General features: G+C 42.1%; 5 protein-coding genes across 7 annotated transcripts; 2 read left to right on the forward strand and 3 right to left on the reverse strand.

Annotated features, from left to right (window-relative positions):
* Positions 1–3,107, forward strand: LOC129580998 (vesicular, overexpressed in cancer, prosurvival protein 1-like). The gene is made up of 5 exons (XM_055471803.1): positions 1–527; positions 938–1,008; positions 1,318–1,395; positions 1,794–1,921; positions 2,644–3,107. Exons 1-5 carry the CDS (start codon positions 441–443, stop codon positions 2,838–2,840), a joined length of 561 nt encoding a protein of 186 aa, XP_055327778.1. The 5' UTR covers positions 1–440; the 3' UTR covers positions 2,841–3,107.
* Positions 3,086–4,983, reverse strand: LOC129580996 (uncharacterized). Of its 3 annotated transcripts, none has more exons than XR_008689415.1 (3): positions 4,515–4,983; positions 4,278–4,374; positions 3,086–3,541 (listed from the first exon to the last, which is right to left on the reverse strand). XR_008689415.1 is itself a non-coding variant. In XM_055471801.1 (3 exons), the coding sequence occupies exons 1-3, from the start codon at positions 4,842–4,844 to the stop codon at positions 3,442–3,444; spliced, it is 564 nt and encodes a 187-aa protein (XP_055327776.1). In that variant the 5' UTR covers positions 4,845–4,983; the 3' UTR covers positions 3,086–3,441. The 3 variants fall into 3 exon arrangements, 2 of the variants coding, with proteins under 2 accessions (XP_055327776.1, XP_055327777.1); XM_055471801.1 differs by having other exon boundaries at positions 4,278–4,411; XM_055471802.1 differs by lacking the exon at positions 3,086–3,541 and having other exon boundaries at positions 3,598–4,374.
* Positions 4,984–5,996: 1,013 nt separating this feature from the next.
* On the reverse strand, positions 5,997–9,304 carry LOC129581048 (BET1 homolog). The gene is made up of 4 exons (XM_055471896.1): positions 9,034–9,304; positions 8,842–8,966; positions 8,552–8,608; positions 5,997–6,469 (listed from the first exon to the last, which is right to left on the reverse strand). Exons 1-4 carry the CDS (start codon positions 9,053–9,055, stop codon positions 6,311–6,313), a joined length of 363 nt encoding a protein of 120 aa, XP_055327871.1. The 5' UTR covers positions 9,056–9,304; the 3' UTR covers positions 5,997–6,310.
* An 86-nt stretch (positions 9,305–9,390) lies between these two features.
* Positions 9,391–15,073, forward strand: LOC129581047 (116 kDa U5 small nuclear ribonucleoprotein component-like). The gene is made up of 10 exons (XM_055471895.1): positions 9,391–9,644; positions 9,717–9,824; positions 10,081–10,338; positions 10,809–11,607; positions 11,851–12,172; positions 12,229–12,346; positions 12,687–12,921; positions 12,981–13,158; positions 13,397–13,825; positions 14,507–15,073. Exons 1-10 carry the CDS (start codon positions 9,495–9,497, stop codon positions 14,862–14,864), a joined length of 2,955 nt encoding a protein of 984 aa, XP_055327870.1. The 5' UTR covers positions 9,391–9,494; the 3' UTR covers positions 14,865–15,073.
* A 106-nt stretch (positions 15,074–15,179) lies between these two features.
* LOC129581304 (keratin-associated protein 19-2-like) lies at positions 15,180–16,357 on the reverse strand. Its single transcript, XM_055472293.1, has 2 exons — positions 16,144–16,357; positions 15,180–15,784 (listed from the first exon to the last, which is right to left on the reverse strand). Exons 1-2 carry the CDS (start codon positions 16,174–16,176, stop codon positions 15,491–15,493), a joined length of 327 nt encoding a protein of 108 aa, XP_055328268.1. The 5' UTR covers positions 16,177–16,357; the 3' UTR covers positions 15,180–15,490.
* Positions 16,358–16,732: the final 375 nt, after the last annotated feature.

The following is a 16,732-nucleotide window of genomic DNA, read 5'->3' on the forward strand; positions in this document are numbered from 1 at the left end:
AATGACTGTGCACCGGCAAAAGACTGCAGTGCATTACTGTTGCGAGCCTGCGAGGCCTGATCGCCGACTATTGTGCAGGTGTTTTTGAGCCTTTCCATCGTTTCCGATCGCGAATTCTGTGGACAAATGACATCACAGCGTGTTTGTTAATTGCATGCTGCATTGCTGACTGACATACACCGGTAACGACGGGTTTGAGCCAAAGCAGCGCAGTCGGAGTAATGTAAACCGCGGACAAGTTGACAACAAGCGCACTGCAGTTCGATTTGCTGATGCGAAGAATTTATTTTGGATAGCGACCAATTGCTAATAACTAAGTCCTTATTATTAGTTTCGTGATCAACCGTACAGGAAAGGAAGCGATTTTTTTATATGAATAGTGACTTATCTCTTTCGATTATCGCTGATCTTCAATCTACACCCGCTGGAGAACCGGGAAAATGGACGCGCTGGAAGGATCAAAATGCCTGTTTGCTCTCACCCGTTTAAAGGCGGTGTTTGTGGTTGCTTTTGCGACACTACCGAATGTAAGTGTGCTCGTAGATCTGGATCGGTTTTCGTTATGTGTGAATTCGTTTGCTGATAACGTAACACCCCTGAAAGTCCGAAGTGATTTATGCAAAAATGTTCACCGATGAGATTATAGTTTGGTATGCTTTGGAAGTGTTTTTCACTCTGAAATGATATTGTCAGCGCCGGTAATTGTGGAAATTGTTTGGATTTGCATTTGTGCATATCGGCACTATATCTTTGATTTCCAATCGATAGAAATACGAACGATTCACAAAAAGCGCAAAACGATGCTGTAGATAAGTAATTAAATTCCTCCGAAAGTTTTTGCGGTTGCATGCAGCCGTGCAGAATCTGAGGCAGAGTCACACAGAATGACACCATGGTTGAACCCCTGTTTTATTTACTGAGCTCCATTTATTTCCAGGCTTTGGCGGATCTTACCTGCGAATATTCTTATTATACTATGACTGGTCAGAAAGCTACGGATAAATTTGAGTAAGTGACTCTATTAGAAAAATTATTCGGGAACTCTTTTTATCTGGCATTGGATGATTTTAGTTTTGATTAATGTGTGCACGCCGCACGCCGCACGCATATTCGCGGGTTAATACGAAATTAGCTAATTTGTATCTTCCGTAAATTTTTAATGTATCGGGGAAAACTGACAGGGAAAATGCCGCTCGCTTGAACGGTGAACCCAGTTCTTTGCCAGACAGAATGTTTTCTTTCGTTGATCCGTTGATGTGAATGTTTCATTGATTTTTCACACTTTAAAATTATGCAAACTTTATGTGAACTTTACAGGTGCCGAGACTGGGATTATTGTTGTGGTCAAGCATGTTGCCGTTCTTCCGATCATTTCTTTCGGCTGTGGTACTTTTGGTATGTTGACAGATATTAATAATTATTATTGTTAATACTGTGGCTGGGTGTTGCGTGCTGTTGTTGTTTTTTGAATTTCGAATAAAACGTTTGATGACTTTCGGGTGATAATACATCGATGTCGGAGAGTTGGAATTGCAGAAGTGCAAATGTTTTTATGAAAACGTTACTGCGTAAGCTGGCTAACTGAATTACTGGAAAGTTGCAAGAAGCTTGTATGTTTACGATTTTATGTACCTGACGGCGATAAATCTAGGCGTTCAAGTTATATTCCGCATTTGTTGTGTTAACTTTCAAGTGGGCATTCATTATTACGTGTTTGTTGTACACTGATTACAGCCACACATTTGTGGCATTGAAAATCATAAAGTTTGTAATGGGTTTGTCCACGTTTTTAGGCTAGTCATTGTGTTGGTTTTACTGATGTGCATTGCCAGTGGATATTATTGCCGCCGGCGGATGCTGATTAACCGAGCACGATCCACCATTGTCGTTGACCGCCCTCCGGATGTTGTGGCTTATCATGGTCAGTATTACAAAAAATCTGTAATAAATAAGAAATAAAATAAATAAGAAATAGATACCCGAGCTATTCGTGTTTTTCTGTTGTTAACTGCTTCGAAAGACTGAAGTCAGTTTTTTTTTATCAGTTTCGAGCCTTGTAAGGTTTTGGAGACAATGTCAGGCTGATAATGGAGACATTATTATGCAATTACCATAGTATTACCAAGGAAAAAATGTTAAATATTGATTTTAATCTGAGGGTAGTCACGTCAGTAATTTCAGTAAGATACTTGCACGACTTTTATAGCTAACCATAAGTGCGCACTGGACAGTGGACATCATACGCTAATGTTGACCAATGGGAACAACCAAGTGTACAGTCCGGTGTGATGTTAAATTGTACCTTTATCATCTTCGTAAGACGTGAGATTATTGCTGTAGTCTGTACCCAATTGTTACCGTGGCAAACGAACGAACTACGGCAGATTAATTTTACATTTACCGTTCTGCGTGCTTGAAACGGTACGAGTATTTTTACTTCAGAGTGTGTTTTGTGTGAGCGAAGTTTTTTATGTACCTATCGTTCAGCCGTTGTACCTTGCTCATCGAAAATTAAGCGCACTTACAGTACAGTGAAATGCTGATGGATGCACATTCACGAGAGTACTGTACTCTGTATATATATGAAGGATTTTCAGCAGTAAGAAAAACAGCTGCTCAATAATGCTTTTTTTCGCCTTATAGTGGGTGACGCCCATCCGAGTTTTTATCCTCGGGCTGATGTACAGCCAACAGCCGTTTATCCCACATACACCGGTCCTGGAACAGGCGGCGTGACCTTTATAACGTTACCCGCCGGCGGAAAGCAGTGGTCGGCTGCCGGAGTACCCACCGGGCCGCATCCTGCTCCACCGCCCAGTTACAGCGATTTGTACAAATAGTCGCTTATTTTTGTGATGCGTTTAAAGTTTAACTTGCACGGCCAGGTCGTTGAGTTTGATCTGTCTTATTGGTGGTTTTCTTTTATTTTGCAAACCATCCGTATGGGGTGGGGTGGCTTTGTAAGTTATTTACTTATTTACAGTGGAGGAGTATTATTAAATGATGTGGTATTACATGCTGCTCAGCAGAAAAATTGTCATGAAATAAGGAACTATTTTTCTGTACTGTGAAATGATAATGAAGATAGCGGAATAAACAATTTTTGATCAAGTGGAAAGAAGTTTCAAGAGCTAGCTAGAATGTCGAAAATATCGTTGCACTGGCATTTGGCATTATGTAGTTTAGCTGGGTTTCGGATACCAGTTCGAAACCTTTGACCAGTGACAGAATATCGAAATTTAAAAAAAAAACATTACATTACATTTCCACTTATTAATCTAGTTTCGAAGCAATTCTGGACGCAAATATACTGTACTTCTAGTCTAGTAATAATTCCACGCCACTGTATTAATATAGCTGAAACAGCGGAAAGGTCACAAAAGCGTACAGTGATGGCATACATCGGAAGCAAACAGCAATCAGTTTATGCGTATTATGATTTTATGATTCAAAATATGGCGTAATATGAGTTCCGGTCACTGGCGCATGGCAGAGAATATGTGAAAGAAATGGCTGCGTCGTAAAACGTTTGGAGCAGTATCTGCAAGAAGATGTTCTGCAAATTGTGCTTATCTTGCAAAACTTTCCAGCAAGGTTTAGTTTTGCACGTGATTTCTTAGCTGTTACAGGAACATAAATTTTGCATTTTTTATTACCATTAATTGTCAACAAAATCTTTAGCTAACAATCTTAACATACATGTGCCAAATTTGGTAATATTCATGAGCGATAGCTTCACTATCTCGAGAGTGGAAAAGGAAAATCAACGGCATTATGTATGCGTGAAATGCATAACGCGCATGCTTACCATAACTTAAAATAATAAGTCTTAAAAGAACCTGGTCCAAGATGCATGCGTAGTTATTATAATTCTTACGGTTGAGCCACAGAAAACGAAGATTGCGCTGTAATTTATCACTGCATACCAAACTACTCACTCGGTTCAATATATTCTTCTGGTGATGATATGTTTTGGAAAATCATTACTTCTACGGGTTTGAAGTGAAAAGGTTTAAGTAAAGTAATTAAGAGAATAATAATGCAGAGCTGGCTGTATTAATAATAGTTATTACTTATTACCATATCCTGTCTGGTGGCATATACAATAATTATATTAAGTATTATATGAGCAAGCAAATTTATGTTAAGTAAAGTAATGCAGTGATAAATTTATTTGCTGGAATCAAATCTCATGAATTACGTTATACGCGAGAATATTAAAACTATCCGTATCAGCTTGCGTAATAAAAGATGCCGGAATAAACCCGGGGATTTACACTTTGGCGTCCTTGTTCTTGGCGGCGCTTGATGGAACCAACGACATTCGGGTCTGTATGGCCGATCCGGACGCTAGAAGCGGTGTGCCGGGTTGAGCTGCAGTGATCACCCAAGGTCTCGTAAAGAAAAACCGCTGCGGATCAAAACGACCATCGATATTGCAAACCGCACGTTTAATTTACAGAACTATAGGGTACTGCAATTTATTGACGACTGGTTACAGCGCAGTGACTTACTTTTACCGGTGCCTCCACCGGCTGCGTGATGGTCTGAACCGGCTCCGTGGAGAACGTGGCCACTTCCGGATACAGGAAGTTTCCATTGTCCTCCATGACATAATCGGCATCGGCGTTGCGAATGGCCGCATCGGGTTGGCGGACACTCAGCAGGCGCATTCCGCCGGCCAATCCGGAGAAAGGTGACCAGGAGGTGAAGTATGGGTTGGAGTAGTCGAAGGCCCGTTTGCCCGGATGCCACAGCCGGCTGAACTGGAACTGCTGGGCGTTGACCATCGAGCATAGAATGGACAGAGCGATGAGGGCGCTGACTGGTGAGAATGCAGCCATCTTGTGTAATCGGCAATGTGTGCACTTAGAAACGCGGGACAGTGACAACGATTAGAGTACGGTTAAATTACCGGCAAAAAGTGAAAAATAGTGGACGTAAATACTACCCTAGTGCGGGTATGGGGAGAAGGTCAAGAGATACACAGCCCGAAGTTTCAAGTGAATGCATTTTCAGCTGGGTTTATATGGGGGAATCGGCGCTCCTGCATCCTGCAATCGAAGTTGATACTCATGTACGTATGCAAATCCCCCCCAGTGGGATTAGTGAAATTCAAAGCAGATACGGCCGTATATTCCACGCTGGCGCGCTGCCCCGAGTCATTGTGACCTAATGGGTTCATAGGAGCGTCCAGTAATTAAGAAACTGTCGTAATTACTGTAATTGCATGCATTTGACCTGAAAAACAGTCTACCAAAGACGATGATAACCACGTGTATTGTTTGATTAGTTCTCCGGTAGCAGGACCTTAACTATTTCCACAATGGAAAAGTACACCGGTGCACAAAAACACCGGCGTCCAGACAAAACGTCACTTTCAAGGTATAATTGGCACAGCGACGTAGGATGTGTTTTCGGTGTCTTTTTCTATATGCGCAAAAATTGAAAATATTTTCTTGGCAAGCATTTAAAGGGCATAATTAAGCCGGTGATTACTGCAGTGCTTGCTAAGTGGCTAACGTCACAATATCACGCGAGTACTGCAGCCATACACCTACAGTCAAATGTACAAGAATCGGGCTTGCAGTGTAATCCAAGATTAAACAGGTTATCGGTAACACACATACATTACATTCAAACCTGAAAGATATTTTTGTAATTTAAGATTTTTACTTTAATGTACTGTTTAGTAGCGTCACTAGCGAGGTAGTATTTTTACAGTTCATATCGTAAACAAACTCGTCTTGATTTGCCGACCCTTACAAATGACGTGCTGATTCATACTGCACTGCCTTCAGAGTGTTCGACTGCTAACGTTTTTGCCTGTTAATTAATTAACTTTCCAGCTTGCACTGTAGATACTCAGTAATAATTTCTTCGTTCTTGTAGGATTCGGAAGCTGTTTATTATTTCGATAGTATGTGTAACTACGGCCGTGATTGATGAGTGAATTTAACACCTTACGCACGAAATTTAACACCTTACGTCCGGATTGGAAATTTTTAATGCCAAAAGAATGCTTTGCCGGCTCAACATCCCTTCTGCCGCCCTGTGCCCAACAAAACCATTTCGGGCAAATCTATGACGCATTCAAGAAGTACCAAAATTCTCGTGAGGCATTCACCTGAATTCCAAACCACATATTTTTCTTAATCTGTCACACAAAAAGAATGATCCGCGGTTTAAAACTTCAAATATACACGCCGGCCCGTCATAATACACTATCAATCCAACGCTAATATATACGAATGCTATGAAAGACAGAGGTTTTTCAAGACGTTCAGAACTTCAGGCTATCATTTATCAGCTATTTCCGGAATTTAAACAGTACATATACGAGGAGGCAAAACAGAAAGATAAACGCCAAGAGTTTCCATACGATTGAACCGTATCCTGCTCGCTGAATCTTTTTCAATCTGCTCATTGCTCCGCCTAAAAATCCACCGGCCGATTCGAAATCGGAGTCCTGCAAACAGATGTCATACGTTATTCTTAAACATCACCCAGTAAACACAAAACAGATTTAAAGCAGAAAAATTTTTAATATAATATAGCGATAGTTCAGCAGATTACCGCTCTCTGGAAAAAGCCGCAGTTCAGAAAATAATGCAATTCAAACTATCCTAATTCAGATCTATATTGCCACGAATGGGATACACCAGAGCCGGCAAACCAGAAAAGACTGACCAAAACCATTATTATATTCTGAAAGCCAGTAGTCGAAAACCCGGCCAGACAGTATTCATTTCTTTCAAAACCTCAACCACTTCGAACGCCAAAGCGGAAGAGTTTGGAATACCTTCACCAAGTGCAACTTAATTATTGAAATAATATTTATCATCGTGGTATTTTTCACCAGGCAATGTTGCCACGTAAACCAACTAAAATAATATAGCTAAACCAATAAATGCGTAAACCAACTAAAACACAGTTATTTCTACTATTTAGATTAAATAGTAGAAATAACTTTCATTTTTAAATGAATTTAATTAGCAGACCGTTATTACGACAAGAACGACTACATATGTAACGTCGTCATTGAGTGCCCGCCGACCAAATGGCCGAGCAGCCGGTACTGTCAAGCGTAAAAAGCACGTTAAGCAAACGAGCTACCCATAGCGGGTGAACAGCCCGTTAGGCGAGCGAGTGAGCAAGCTGCCGTAACTGTCCAGTACACGGGACCGTTTGGTGAGCGGGTGACCGAGCTACCGGCACTGTGCAGGGTACGGGGCCCGTTCGGTAAACGGGTGACCGAGCTACCGGTACTGTGCAGTGTACGGGGACCGTTAGGCGAGCGGGTGACCGAGCTACCGGTACTGTGCAGTGTACGTGGCCCGTTCGGTAAACGGGTGACCGAGCTACCGGCACTGTGCAGGGTACGGGGCCCGTTCGGTAAACGGGTGACCGAGCTACCGGTACTGTGCAGTTTACGGGCCCCGTTAGGCGAGCGGGTGACCGAGCTACCGGTACTGTGCAGTGTACGTGGCCCGTTCGGTAAACGGGTGACCGAGCTACCGGTACTGTGCAGTGTACGGGGACCGTTAGGCGAACGAGTGAGCAAGCTGCCGTTACTGCCCAGTGTACGGGACTGCTAGGTGAACGGGTGACCAGGCTGCCGGTACTGTATAGTGCACAGAGCCCGGTAGGCGAGCTAGTGACCAAGCTTCCGGCCCCGTTAGGCGAGCGGTTGACCAAGCTACCGGTACTGTCCAGGGTACGGGACTGCTAGGTGAGCGGGTGACCAGTACTATCCAGTGTACGGGCCCATTAGGCAAACGAATGACCAAGCAACCGGTACTGTCCAGTGTGCGGGACCCGTTAGGTGAGCGGGTGACCGAGCAACCGGTATTGTCCAGCGCATATAGCCCGTTATGCAAACGAGCTAGCAGGTGACTGAGCTACCGCTACTGTCCAGGGCACAGATCTAGCCAGGTGAAGGAGTGACCGAACTGCCGGTACTGTCTACTGTGCCGAGACGGTTAGGTGAACGGGGGACCAAACTGGCACTACTGTCCAGTGCACAGATCCCGCCAAATGAACGAGTGACCGAGCTCCCACTGCCCAGATTCATCAGGTTGAGGTCCACAGAATCATGAACTGAGTTGTGAGAATTTATAGTGATTTGAGAGAATCATGAACTGATAAAAAAAATTATATAAAAAAATTTCGTGTTTTTATATAAAATCCGTTTTTTTGCGCTAATACGATGTACCGATTATGTTTCTACGAAATGTGTTATTCTAATAAATATTCATTATAACTAAATAAAGTAGCCGTTGACCGCAAGAAACGCGGAGGCGAAGCCGAGGCTGTTTCTTGTATACATATAACGCAACAAACACTACCAAACAGGAATCGTAGAATAAGGTTTCTACGGAAGCAAGTTTTATTTGAATATGATATTTTTTAATCATTTTATTTTGCTATTTTGAGTTTCTATTCTGTAATTGTAGTTTAACTCTTGGCAAAACTGATTATCTATGGTCACTACGAAAAACAGAAAAGGAAATTAAACGCTGATCGGAACTGTAAAGAGGGAAAACCGCACCATTTCGTTCAGCATTCTATTCTGGCTCCGTATTTCGCTGCCAATATCGATGGCCACCTGCAAAAGAAAGTTCCCTGCACTAACTCAAGTCATCACTTCCAACGTGTCAACGCTACATCTGCAAGATCACTTGGAGCGAAAACACGTAACACAGTACGGAGAATTGATAAGATACCCATTATTCCAAGGGAAATATGGTCTACGGAAGCCCAATTATTTCCGAAATGAATTGACTTGTTTTTCCATGTCATAAATGATAAATCCACTAAAAATAATGCACATTAACATACCGATTTTAAAGCGCTAATATGACCGCTGAGTTTCTCCGTCATTCGTTCATTTTCGTCTTCCAACATACTTCTACTCCTCACTCCATTCTGCGAGCTAGCCTCAGAACTAGGAACGCTAGAGTAATCTGTTGAAACAGAGAGACATTAATGCGCATACAGTAGTAAAAACATATTTTAAATCAAAATACGTACTGTTTCTCGTCGAGCGCTGCATAGTCCTAATGTATGCTAGTCAGTGATAATCACACCATCAGACGAATAATAAATCCAAATACCAAATCCACTGATAGTATTACACGAAGACGCAATGCAATACGACAAAGATATCGAATAAGTAGCCATTAAATACTTATTAATTTCAAGCCATCTTGGAAAACAAATTTTCTGAGGAGTGAAGACGAAGTAATTTGTAAACAAAAAAAAATTGTAGATTACGGAAATTGTTACGGAAATTCGCCAACACGCTATAAAGTGCCAACATCGCACATCTAGGTTGACATGGCTCTCGCCCACACAGGCAACTACCTGATAAACATGACGCAGACATATCGCGGTCTAAATTCTAAAAAGATTGTTTGCAATTTTGGATTTTCAGTAAAGTACTTACTTATATTAAATTTTTCGGTTTTCAGTACTTTGCTGCCGTGTTAATCATGGATCTGGATCTATATGATGAATTTGGGAATTACATTGGCCCGGAATTGGCAGATGACGATGAAGAACCAGAAAGGGAAGAAGTTCCGGAGGACGATTTCGACGAGGAGCCCGCTGAGAATGGAATTCGTGGTAGCGAGCTTGCCAGGGTGCGTGTGCACTTTGTACCGTATCTCCTGGGTGTTTTTACGTTCAACATTTCTGATAAATATGCTCCGTAGGCCATGGATATCGATGATGATGAAGCGATACCGCGAAATCAGATCGTCCTTCACGAAGATAAAAAATATTATCCTTCTGCGGAAGAAATTTATGGACCTGACGTTGAGGTACGCTGCAAAATGTTACGCATTTTATGGTTTGGCGTCCGTTGGAGAATTATCGCTTATCAGCAGCTGCGGCTTTTGACTGTATTTTTCGTATGGGTCAGCTGTTTGATTTGGCATAGCGAAACATGTTTTATTTGGGATTTTTAAAATCGTATTAGCTAGAATATTGCAACAATAATTTATTTAATTTGTGTTTTTGATCTTTTTTTCTAATTCAGTGCGCTTTACGTTAAGTTGTTCTTTCTTGCAACTGTAGACCATTGTCCACGAAGAGGATGCTCAACCCCTCACTGTTCCTATTATTGAGCCCGTCAAGCATAAGAAGTTCTCCATGTTGGAGAAGGAAATCCCCGAAACCACCTACAAACTCGACTTTATGCTGGATCTCATGGAGAACCCGGAATTGATCCGCAATATTGCCATTGCGGGCCACCTGCATCACGGGAAGACTAATCTCCTCGATTGTTTAATTGAACAAACACACCCCACCCTGATCAAGAAAGACGAGCGCGATGTGAGTATTTTTATACTGACAACGTGTTGTTTGTGCATCCTAGTTCTAGCCTGTTGTTCAGAATATTGATTTTTAAGTAAATATTGCAGAATCTATCGAGAACAGTAGTAGCGAAAGTTCTGTAACCGTCTCTAGGTTTTGAGTTGTGTAATAGTCTTACACTCTTCTTACGAACGCCAGTTGCGGCGATTGCGGCCATAAATTATAGTCGTAGAACAACGGCACATGTGATGGAGAGTGCAGTAGAACTCGGAGATAAACGTTGGTCAGAGCTGTGATGTCTATCTTCACTTTGAGCTGATACCGACCATTTATTGGTGCTATTGATGATTTAGCGACCTGAGCTCTGACAACGTCGCAATTTTTTTTGATTTATATTTTATGTACGGAAAAGTGGATATGTATTAAGAATTTGATATTGTAAATATTAAACGTATCCTTTAAGTATCCGTTTTCCTTTACGCTTTCAGATTCGGTATACGGACACACTGATAACCGAGATCGAACGCGGGGTGACCATTAAGAGCAAGCCAGTGACGCTAGTGTTGAATGACAGCCGTGGAAAGTCCTGGGTGATGAATATCATGGACACACCGGGACATGTCAACTTCGCCGACGAAGTCTGCGCCGCATTCCGTATTTGCGACGGGGTATTGCTGGTTGTTGATGCCCACGAAGGAGTTTTACTGAACACGGAGCGCATTGTAAAACTGGCCTTACAAGAACGATTGCCGATTGTTTTGTGCATCAACAAAATTGATCGCTTAATTCTCGAACTAAAACTCCCCCCAACAGATGCATATTTCAAAATTCGCCACATCATAGACGAAGTGAATTCCCTCATTCAGACGTACTCTGAAGATCCTGATCAGCAGCTACTATCACCTGTGTACGGGAACGTGTGTTTTGCCAGTCCACAGTACAGTCTGTGCTTCACGTTGAAATCATTTTCCAAGATTTACCTGGATTTGTTCGGCGAGGGTTTTGATCATGAGGAATTTGGGAAGCGTTTGTGGGGTGATGTCTATTTCAATGCGAAGACGCGCCGCTTCCAAAAAAAGCCGTTGCAAACGGGGCAGTCGCGGAGTTTTATCGAATTTGTCTTGGAACCTGTGTATAAGATCATTGCGCAAGTGGTTGGGGATGTGGATGTGGCGCTGGATGGGTTGATGGATCATTTGGGAATAAGTTTAACGAAGGAAGAACAGAAAACCAATATCCGGCCTCTGCTGCGAATTGTTTTCCAAAAATTCATTGGTGAATTTTCAGGTAATTCGTCGACGATTTATTTTAATATAAACTTAGCAGATCGTATAATGACGCTTGCAAGAAATTGTGTACCCAGTATGCTAGTATTTTACTGATCTTGTGTTTCTGTTATTGGAATTGTTGTTTACGTAATTTGTATATTTTATGCGTTGTTTTCAAATTGTAATGTTTATGTAGTTTTTGTTCTAGTACTTGTGTTGTTCATTACTAACAATAAGTAACGCATTTTCTCCGGTTTTGAAGGTTTTGTGGACATGTGTATCAAGCACATTCAGTCGCCGCTACAAAATGCTCGGAATAAAATCGGACAGACATATTCCGGCCCTTTAGATTCTTATGTCGTGAAGTCCATGGTGCGCTGCGATCCTGGCGGGCCGTTAATGGTACACACCGTGAAGAATTATTCCACCCAGGACGCTTCGAGTTTTCACATCCTGGGCCGCGTTTTCAGTGGTACACTGATGGAAAATCAGCAGATTAAAATCTTAGGAGAACATTATTCCTCTCATGATGAAGAGGATTCACGTGTGCTAACTGCGGGGAAACTGTGGATCCATGAATCGAGGTAAACGGGGCCGTGTGGTCATGACCGTTGAAAGTTGACCGCTCTGTGCTGAACAGGTATAAAATCCAAGTGGAGAAGGCCACGCCAGGTTGCTGGGTTCTGATTGAAGGTATTGATGAGCCCATTGTAAAAACTTCCACCATTACCGACCCATTTCAGGACGATGACGAAGAGGTATTTACGACGATTGAACGTTTTTCCTGACGGTAGTGTAATTATACTACTGTTTATAGTTCAGATTAGCTCTTTTTACGTGTACATGATTACCGTTGTGGCTGGAATTGTTTAACCATCCAGGAACATTAAAAAGTCGTGACTACAATAATAAATAACGTTGATCAGCCGAATTCAAAATTTGTGTGGTTTGGATTCTGTACCGGCAAACAGTGTCCTGACTCAGGTGTGGTTCGACGTTGCTTTTTAGTTGATTATTCGAAATTGCGGTTAGGCGTTCGGTACAGCGCATAGTTAATGACCATATTATCGTTACCTACCTCTTCTAGCTTGGTTTTAGTGTTTTATTTTCCGTCCGTTGAGATTCAACGCAGCGTCCATTATAAAGATTGCATGTGAACCGGTAAATCCTTCGGAACTTCCGAAGATGTTGGATGGTTTGCGGAAAGTGAATAAGAGCTATCCGCTTCTCAGCACGAAAGTAGAGGAAAGCGGCGAACATGTCGTCCTGGGCACCGGCGAGCTGTATCTGGACTGCGTCATGCACGATCTCAGAAAAATGTATTCCGAAATTGGTGAGGCGTTTCCATATATTTCTGGCGATGTGACTGTTGAATGGGATTTTTTTTTACAGATATTAAAGTTGCAGACCCCGTCGTGACATTTTGTGAAACTGTTGTGGAGACGTCGTCGTTGAAGTGTTTTGCGGAAACTCCCAATAAGCGTAATAAAATCACTATGGTTGCCGAGCCACTGGACAAAGGACTAGCGGATGATATCGAGACACAAGTGGTGTCCATTGGTTGGCCGGCGTGAGTGTAACGTTTATGTTTGTGCACACTAGGCGTAAAAGGAAGAAGTATTAAATAGTGTCTATGTTTTTTCGTCTTGTAAGTTTTGTACAATGGTACAGCGATTTTTTCGGTTTTTACAGTTGTTGTTTAATTTTATCTGTTATTCAATCGTTTGTCCGTTGAAAGCGTTATGGATATGGTTTTCATGTATGGTTGCACGCTGGGGTAAATGGCATATAATGCGTAAATTTTCTAGGAAACGACTGGGGGAATTTTTCCAGACCAAATACAACTGGGATCTTCTGGCTGCACGCAGTATTTGGGCTTTCGGTCCCGAAAATAATGGGCCGAATATTTTAGTGGATGACACTTTACCTTCCGAAGTGGACAAGACCATGCTCAGTGAAATCCGAGAAAGTGTAAAACAGGGCTTCCAGTGGGCTGCTCGAGAAGGGCCGCTGTGCGAAGAGCCGATTCGGAATGTCAAATTCAAAATTCTGGACGCAGTGGTGGCCCAGGAACCGATTGCGCGCGGTGGTGGGCAGATTATTCCTACCGCGCGGCGGGTGGCCTACTCGGCATTCCTTATGGCAACGCCGCGCTTAATGGAACCATATCTATATGTTGAAGCCATCGCTCCCGCCGACTGTGTATCTCCTTTATATACCGTTTTAGGACGAAGACGGTGAGCTGTTAATGTGTTGAGAATGTTAAAATGTATCCATAGAGCTTAACCAGTTAGCTTTATAACAGAACAGTTAGTTGAAGTACTTACCATTACCGAAAAAATTGTGATAAAGTTCTATATGAAATCCATTCCATCTAAACGATAGCGGTCAAATGCAGTGTTCATGAATGGAAGATTCTGGTTTAGCTGGTAGTATGAAATGGCAGAGTTATTCTGAATGGAGAAAATTACAATTCAATTCAGAAAACTAATTTAAATGGCCTTTAATTTTTGGAGTAGTGATCTTGACCACGGTACTGTTACATTTTGGTTCTTTGTCAGTGAAGTACTGTAGTTGAGGACTGTGGCAGCATTCTCCAGCACAAATTGCGCAATCAACGGTCGAATACGTTATCGTCTTTCTTTATCCCCTAGCGCAGTGTCTGTTTTGGCGCGTAATGAGATGTCCCATGTGGTCTAGTGGTTAGATGTGTCACTGCACACTGACTGTGATTCCGCGCTCTCACCGCGGCGGCCGGGGTTCGATTCCCCGCATGGGAAGTTTTTTTGCTTTTTTCCTCATTCTCTTATATCATGTGATGGGATTGTGAGATTTGGAAAGTTTTTATTAAACTCGCTCGTCCACATATATTGTATTCTCAATCAGCTTCTACGTTGGGTTAAGTCTGCAATTTGTAGAGGTCACGTGACATCCGATGCTCCACTGCCGGGTTCCCCGTTGTATACAATCAAGGCATTTATCCCGGCTATTGATTCCTTTGGCTTTGAAACGGATCTGAGAACCCACACCCAGGGCCAAGCGTTCTGTCAAAGTGTATTTCACCACTGGCAGATTGTTCCGGGTGATCCCATGGACAAGAGTATCATCATCAAGCCCCTCGAACCACAACCGGCGCCGCATTTGGCACGGGAATTCATGCTAAAGACCCGTCGACGCAAGGGCCTGAGTGAGGATGTTAGTATCAATAAATTTTTCGATGATCCTATGTTACTGGAACTGGCCAAACAAGACTACGGTCTGAGTTATGCGCTATAACGCCGCTTTTTTATATGTTGTTTATCCTGCTGATTTGTTGTTGGTAGGTTGTATCCATCCGTGCACTTGTGCTCTGGTTCATTGGGTTTATTTTATTTCTGTTTTATGCAGTGGTGTTTTAACGAATAGAAAATTGAGTTACCTTGTTTCTGGCTGCTTGCGCTGTTCGAGAGCAGTTGCGTCTGTATTAAATCGGTTCGTGCTTTTGTCATATGTTCGACCAACATGGGTTTAAACACTGATTTTGTAGCGTCAGTGCAACGAGTCTCGATATACGTTTCACATGTGTGGAAGTGCTTCACTCTTCTTGGTACGCATACAACGAAGCAGTTTAATAGGCGACTGTTTTTTCGCGAACCGTTTTGGAAAATTTTTGTTAGGAATTGCGAATTCGTACGATACACCTATGGAACAAGACCAAATAATCGCAGATAAAATACTCAACACAAAACATCCGAAACAGTGAGTGAACTCACTTTCAGTATCAATGATTTTACTTGACAGTAGGCACGCTATTAAACTGGAAAATTTCTACAATGTAATTACATGAGCAGTTCGTTATCATCTTCCAAATCTTTTATTGCGCTGTGCTTATGCAGAACACACAGTGCAGCATTAATTTTCGTTTAACGCCGTCCATAAAGCGTATAACTGTTTCCAAAGAGTCCACCATATCCATAACTACCGTATCCGCCTATGCCGCCATATCCGTAATTCCCGTAGCCGTAACTGGGGTAGTAACTGTAACTGGTGTAACTAGGGTATCCATATGAGTATCCGCCATACGGATAGTATCCACCGTATGTTGACCCGTAACCACCGTATCCCGATCCGTAATATGACGGGTAATAACTGCCGTAACCGTAGCTGCCAAACCAGGCTGAAGCTAACCCCAAAAGTAGCACAAAGGTCACCGCAACCTGTTCAGATAACAGCACTTGAGATGTAAACCGGTCAACGATTAATTAAGGATATGTTATTTATTGGCAATAGCCTTTCACATAATACAAATTGAAGCATCCACGAGAATACTAGCTACGTGGTAAAGCTTCTGAAATACTATATTTTCGTACGTTACTAACTGCAAACTCAGTTATACTAATTTTTGTTTTGGTTCAAATTGATGCTCGATCGAGCTGTTAGGATTCGGGCAACGCATATCTGTATCTGTATAAGGGGTAAAAGCGGTATTAGAGTAAGTAAGATAAATATACACATCAGTATGCGGTATTAAAATGAGATACACGCTTTATGATAAAGCAAAACTTTATCATCTTACCGCGAGATGGTAGGAGAGAATATTGCGAGCCATCGTCAATGTAGAAACGACAAAATTAATATCACTGGATGCGATGCTGCACAGCAAACGGATTACTGTATGTGAAGATATATAACATGTAACCGCGTAGTTGTTTGTTTGAACTCAATTTATCATTCTGTATACCAAATCATACTTTCATCCTTGCTTTTATTTTGCGCAGGACCGCTGCTGTTATTTGTTTACAAACCGTACACATGCACTGCACTGTATGGATCCTACTTGTAATGAACGCTACCGCAGGCCTCGAATCTGGTTATTAATCGACAGTTTTCATTCCACTAAAATTCCGGTTCTTTGGAGTCATAGAAAATTTGCTAAAGAGCATGATGCCATAAATCGACATGGTTTACGCCGAAGCGTCCTTGTGCGCGCGCTTTCATCCATGAAGAATATTATAATTATTATTACTTGGATAAATTACATAACGAGCGTACGCGGTGTACATCGCCCAAGAAAACGACAGCTTTAATTTACACGCATCGTTATATGTAGAAAACTGTATGTCCTGACAATTGTGAAATGTTGCTGGAAGTTGAATATTTCATTA

The sequence above is a fragment of the Paramacrobiotus metropolitanus genome, unplaced genomic scaffold (assembly GCF_019649055.1).
Source record: "Paramacrobiotus metropolitanus isolate TYO unplaced genomic scaffold, Prichtersi_v1.0 Parri_scaffold0000005, whole genome shotgun sequence".
In the NCBI taxonomy this organism is placed as follows: domain Eukaryota; kingdom Metazoa; phylum Tardigrada; class Eutardigrada; order Parachela; family Macrobiotidae; genus Paramacrobiotus; species Paramacrobiotus metropolitanus.

Excerpts from the sequence above, each read along its gene's own strand:
- LOC129581048 (XM_055471896.1), bottom strand. The coding sequence starts at position 9,055 with ATGCAGCGCTCGACGAGAAACA. Across the intron at positions 8,967-9,033 it reads GCAGCGCTCGACGAGAAACA|ATTACTCTAGCGTTCCTAGT; the intron begins GTACGTATTTTG and ends CTGTTTCAACAG. Across the intron at positions 6,470-8,551 it reads ATAGAATGCTGAACGAAATG|GACTCCGATTTCGAATCGGC; the intron begins GTGCGGTTTTCC and ends ATCTGTTTGCAG.
- LOC129580998 (XM_055471803.1), top strand. The coding sequence starts at position 441 with ATGGACGCGCTGGAAGGATCAAAATGCCTGTTTGCTCTCACCCGTTTA. Across the intron at positions 1,009-1,317 it reads AAAGCTACGGATAAATTTGA|GTGCCGAGACTGGGATTATT; the intron begins GTAAGTGACTCT and ends TGAACTTTACAG. Across the intron at positions 1,922-2,643 it reads GGATGTTGTGGCTTATCATG|TGGGTGACGCCCATCCGAGT; the intron begins GTCAGTATTACA and ends TTCGCCTTATAG.
- LOC129581304 (XM_055472293.1), bottom strand. The coding sequence starts at position 16,176 with ATGGCTCGCAATATTCTCTCCTACCATCTCGCG. Across the intron at positions 15,785-16,143 it reads TTCTCTCCTACCATCTCGCG|GTTGCGGTGACCTTTGTGCT; the intron begins GTAAGATGATAA and ends TTATCTGAACAG.
- LOC129580996 (XM_055471801.1), bottom strand. The coding sequence starts at position 4,844 with ATGGCTGCATTCTCACCAGTCAGCGCCCTCATCGCTCTGTCCATTCTA. Across the intron at positions 4,412-4,514 it reads CGGTGGAGGCACCGGTAAAA|CGGTTTTTCTTTACGAGACC; the intron begins GTAAGTCACTGC and ends TTTGATCCGCAG. Across the intron at positions 3,542-4,277 it reads AAGAACAAGGACGCCAAAGT|ATACTGCTCCAAACGTTTTA; the intron begins GTAAATCCCCGG and ends ATCTTCTTGCAG.
- LOC129581047 (XM_055471895.1), top strand. The coding sequence starts at position 9,495 with ATGGATCTGGATCTATATGATGAATTTGGGAATTACATTGGCCCGGAA. Across the intron at positions 12,173-12,228 it reads CTGTGGATCCATGAATCGAG|GTATAAAATCCAAGTGGAGA; the intron begins GTAAACGGGGCC and ends TGTGCTGAACAG. Across the intron at positions 12,922-12,980 it reads AAAAATGTATTCCGAAATTG|ATATTAAAGTTGCAGACCCC; the intron begins GTGAGGCGTTTC and ends TTTTTTTTACAG.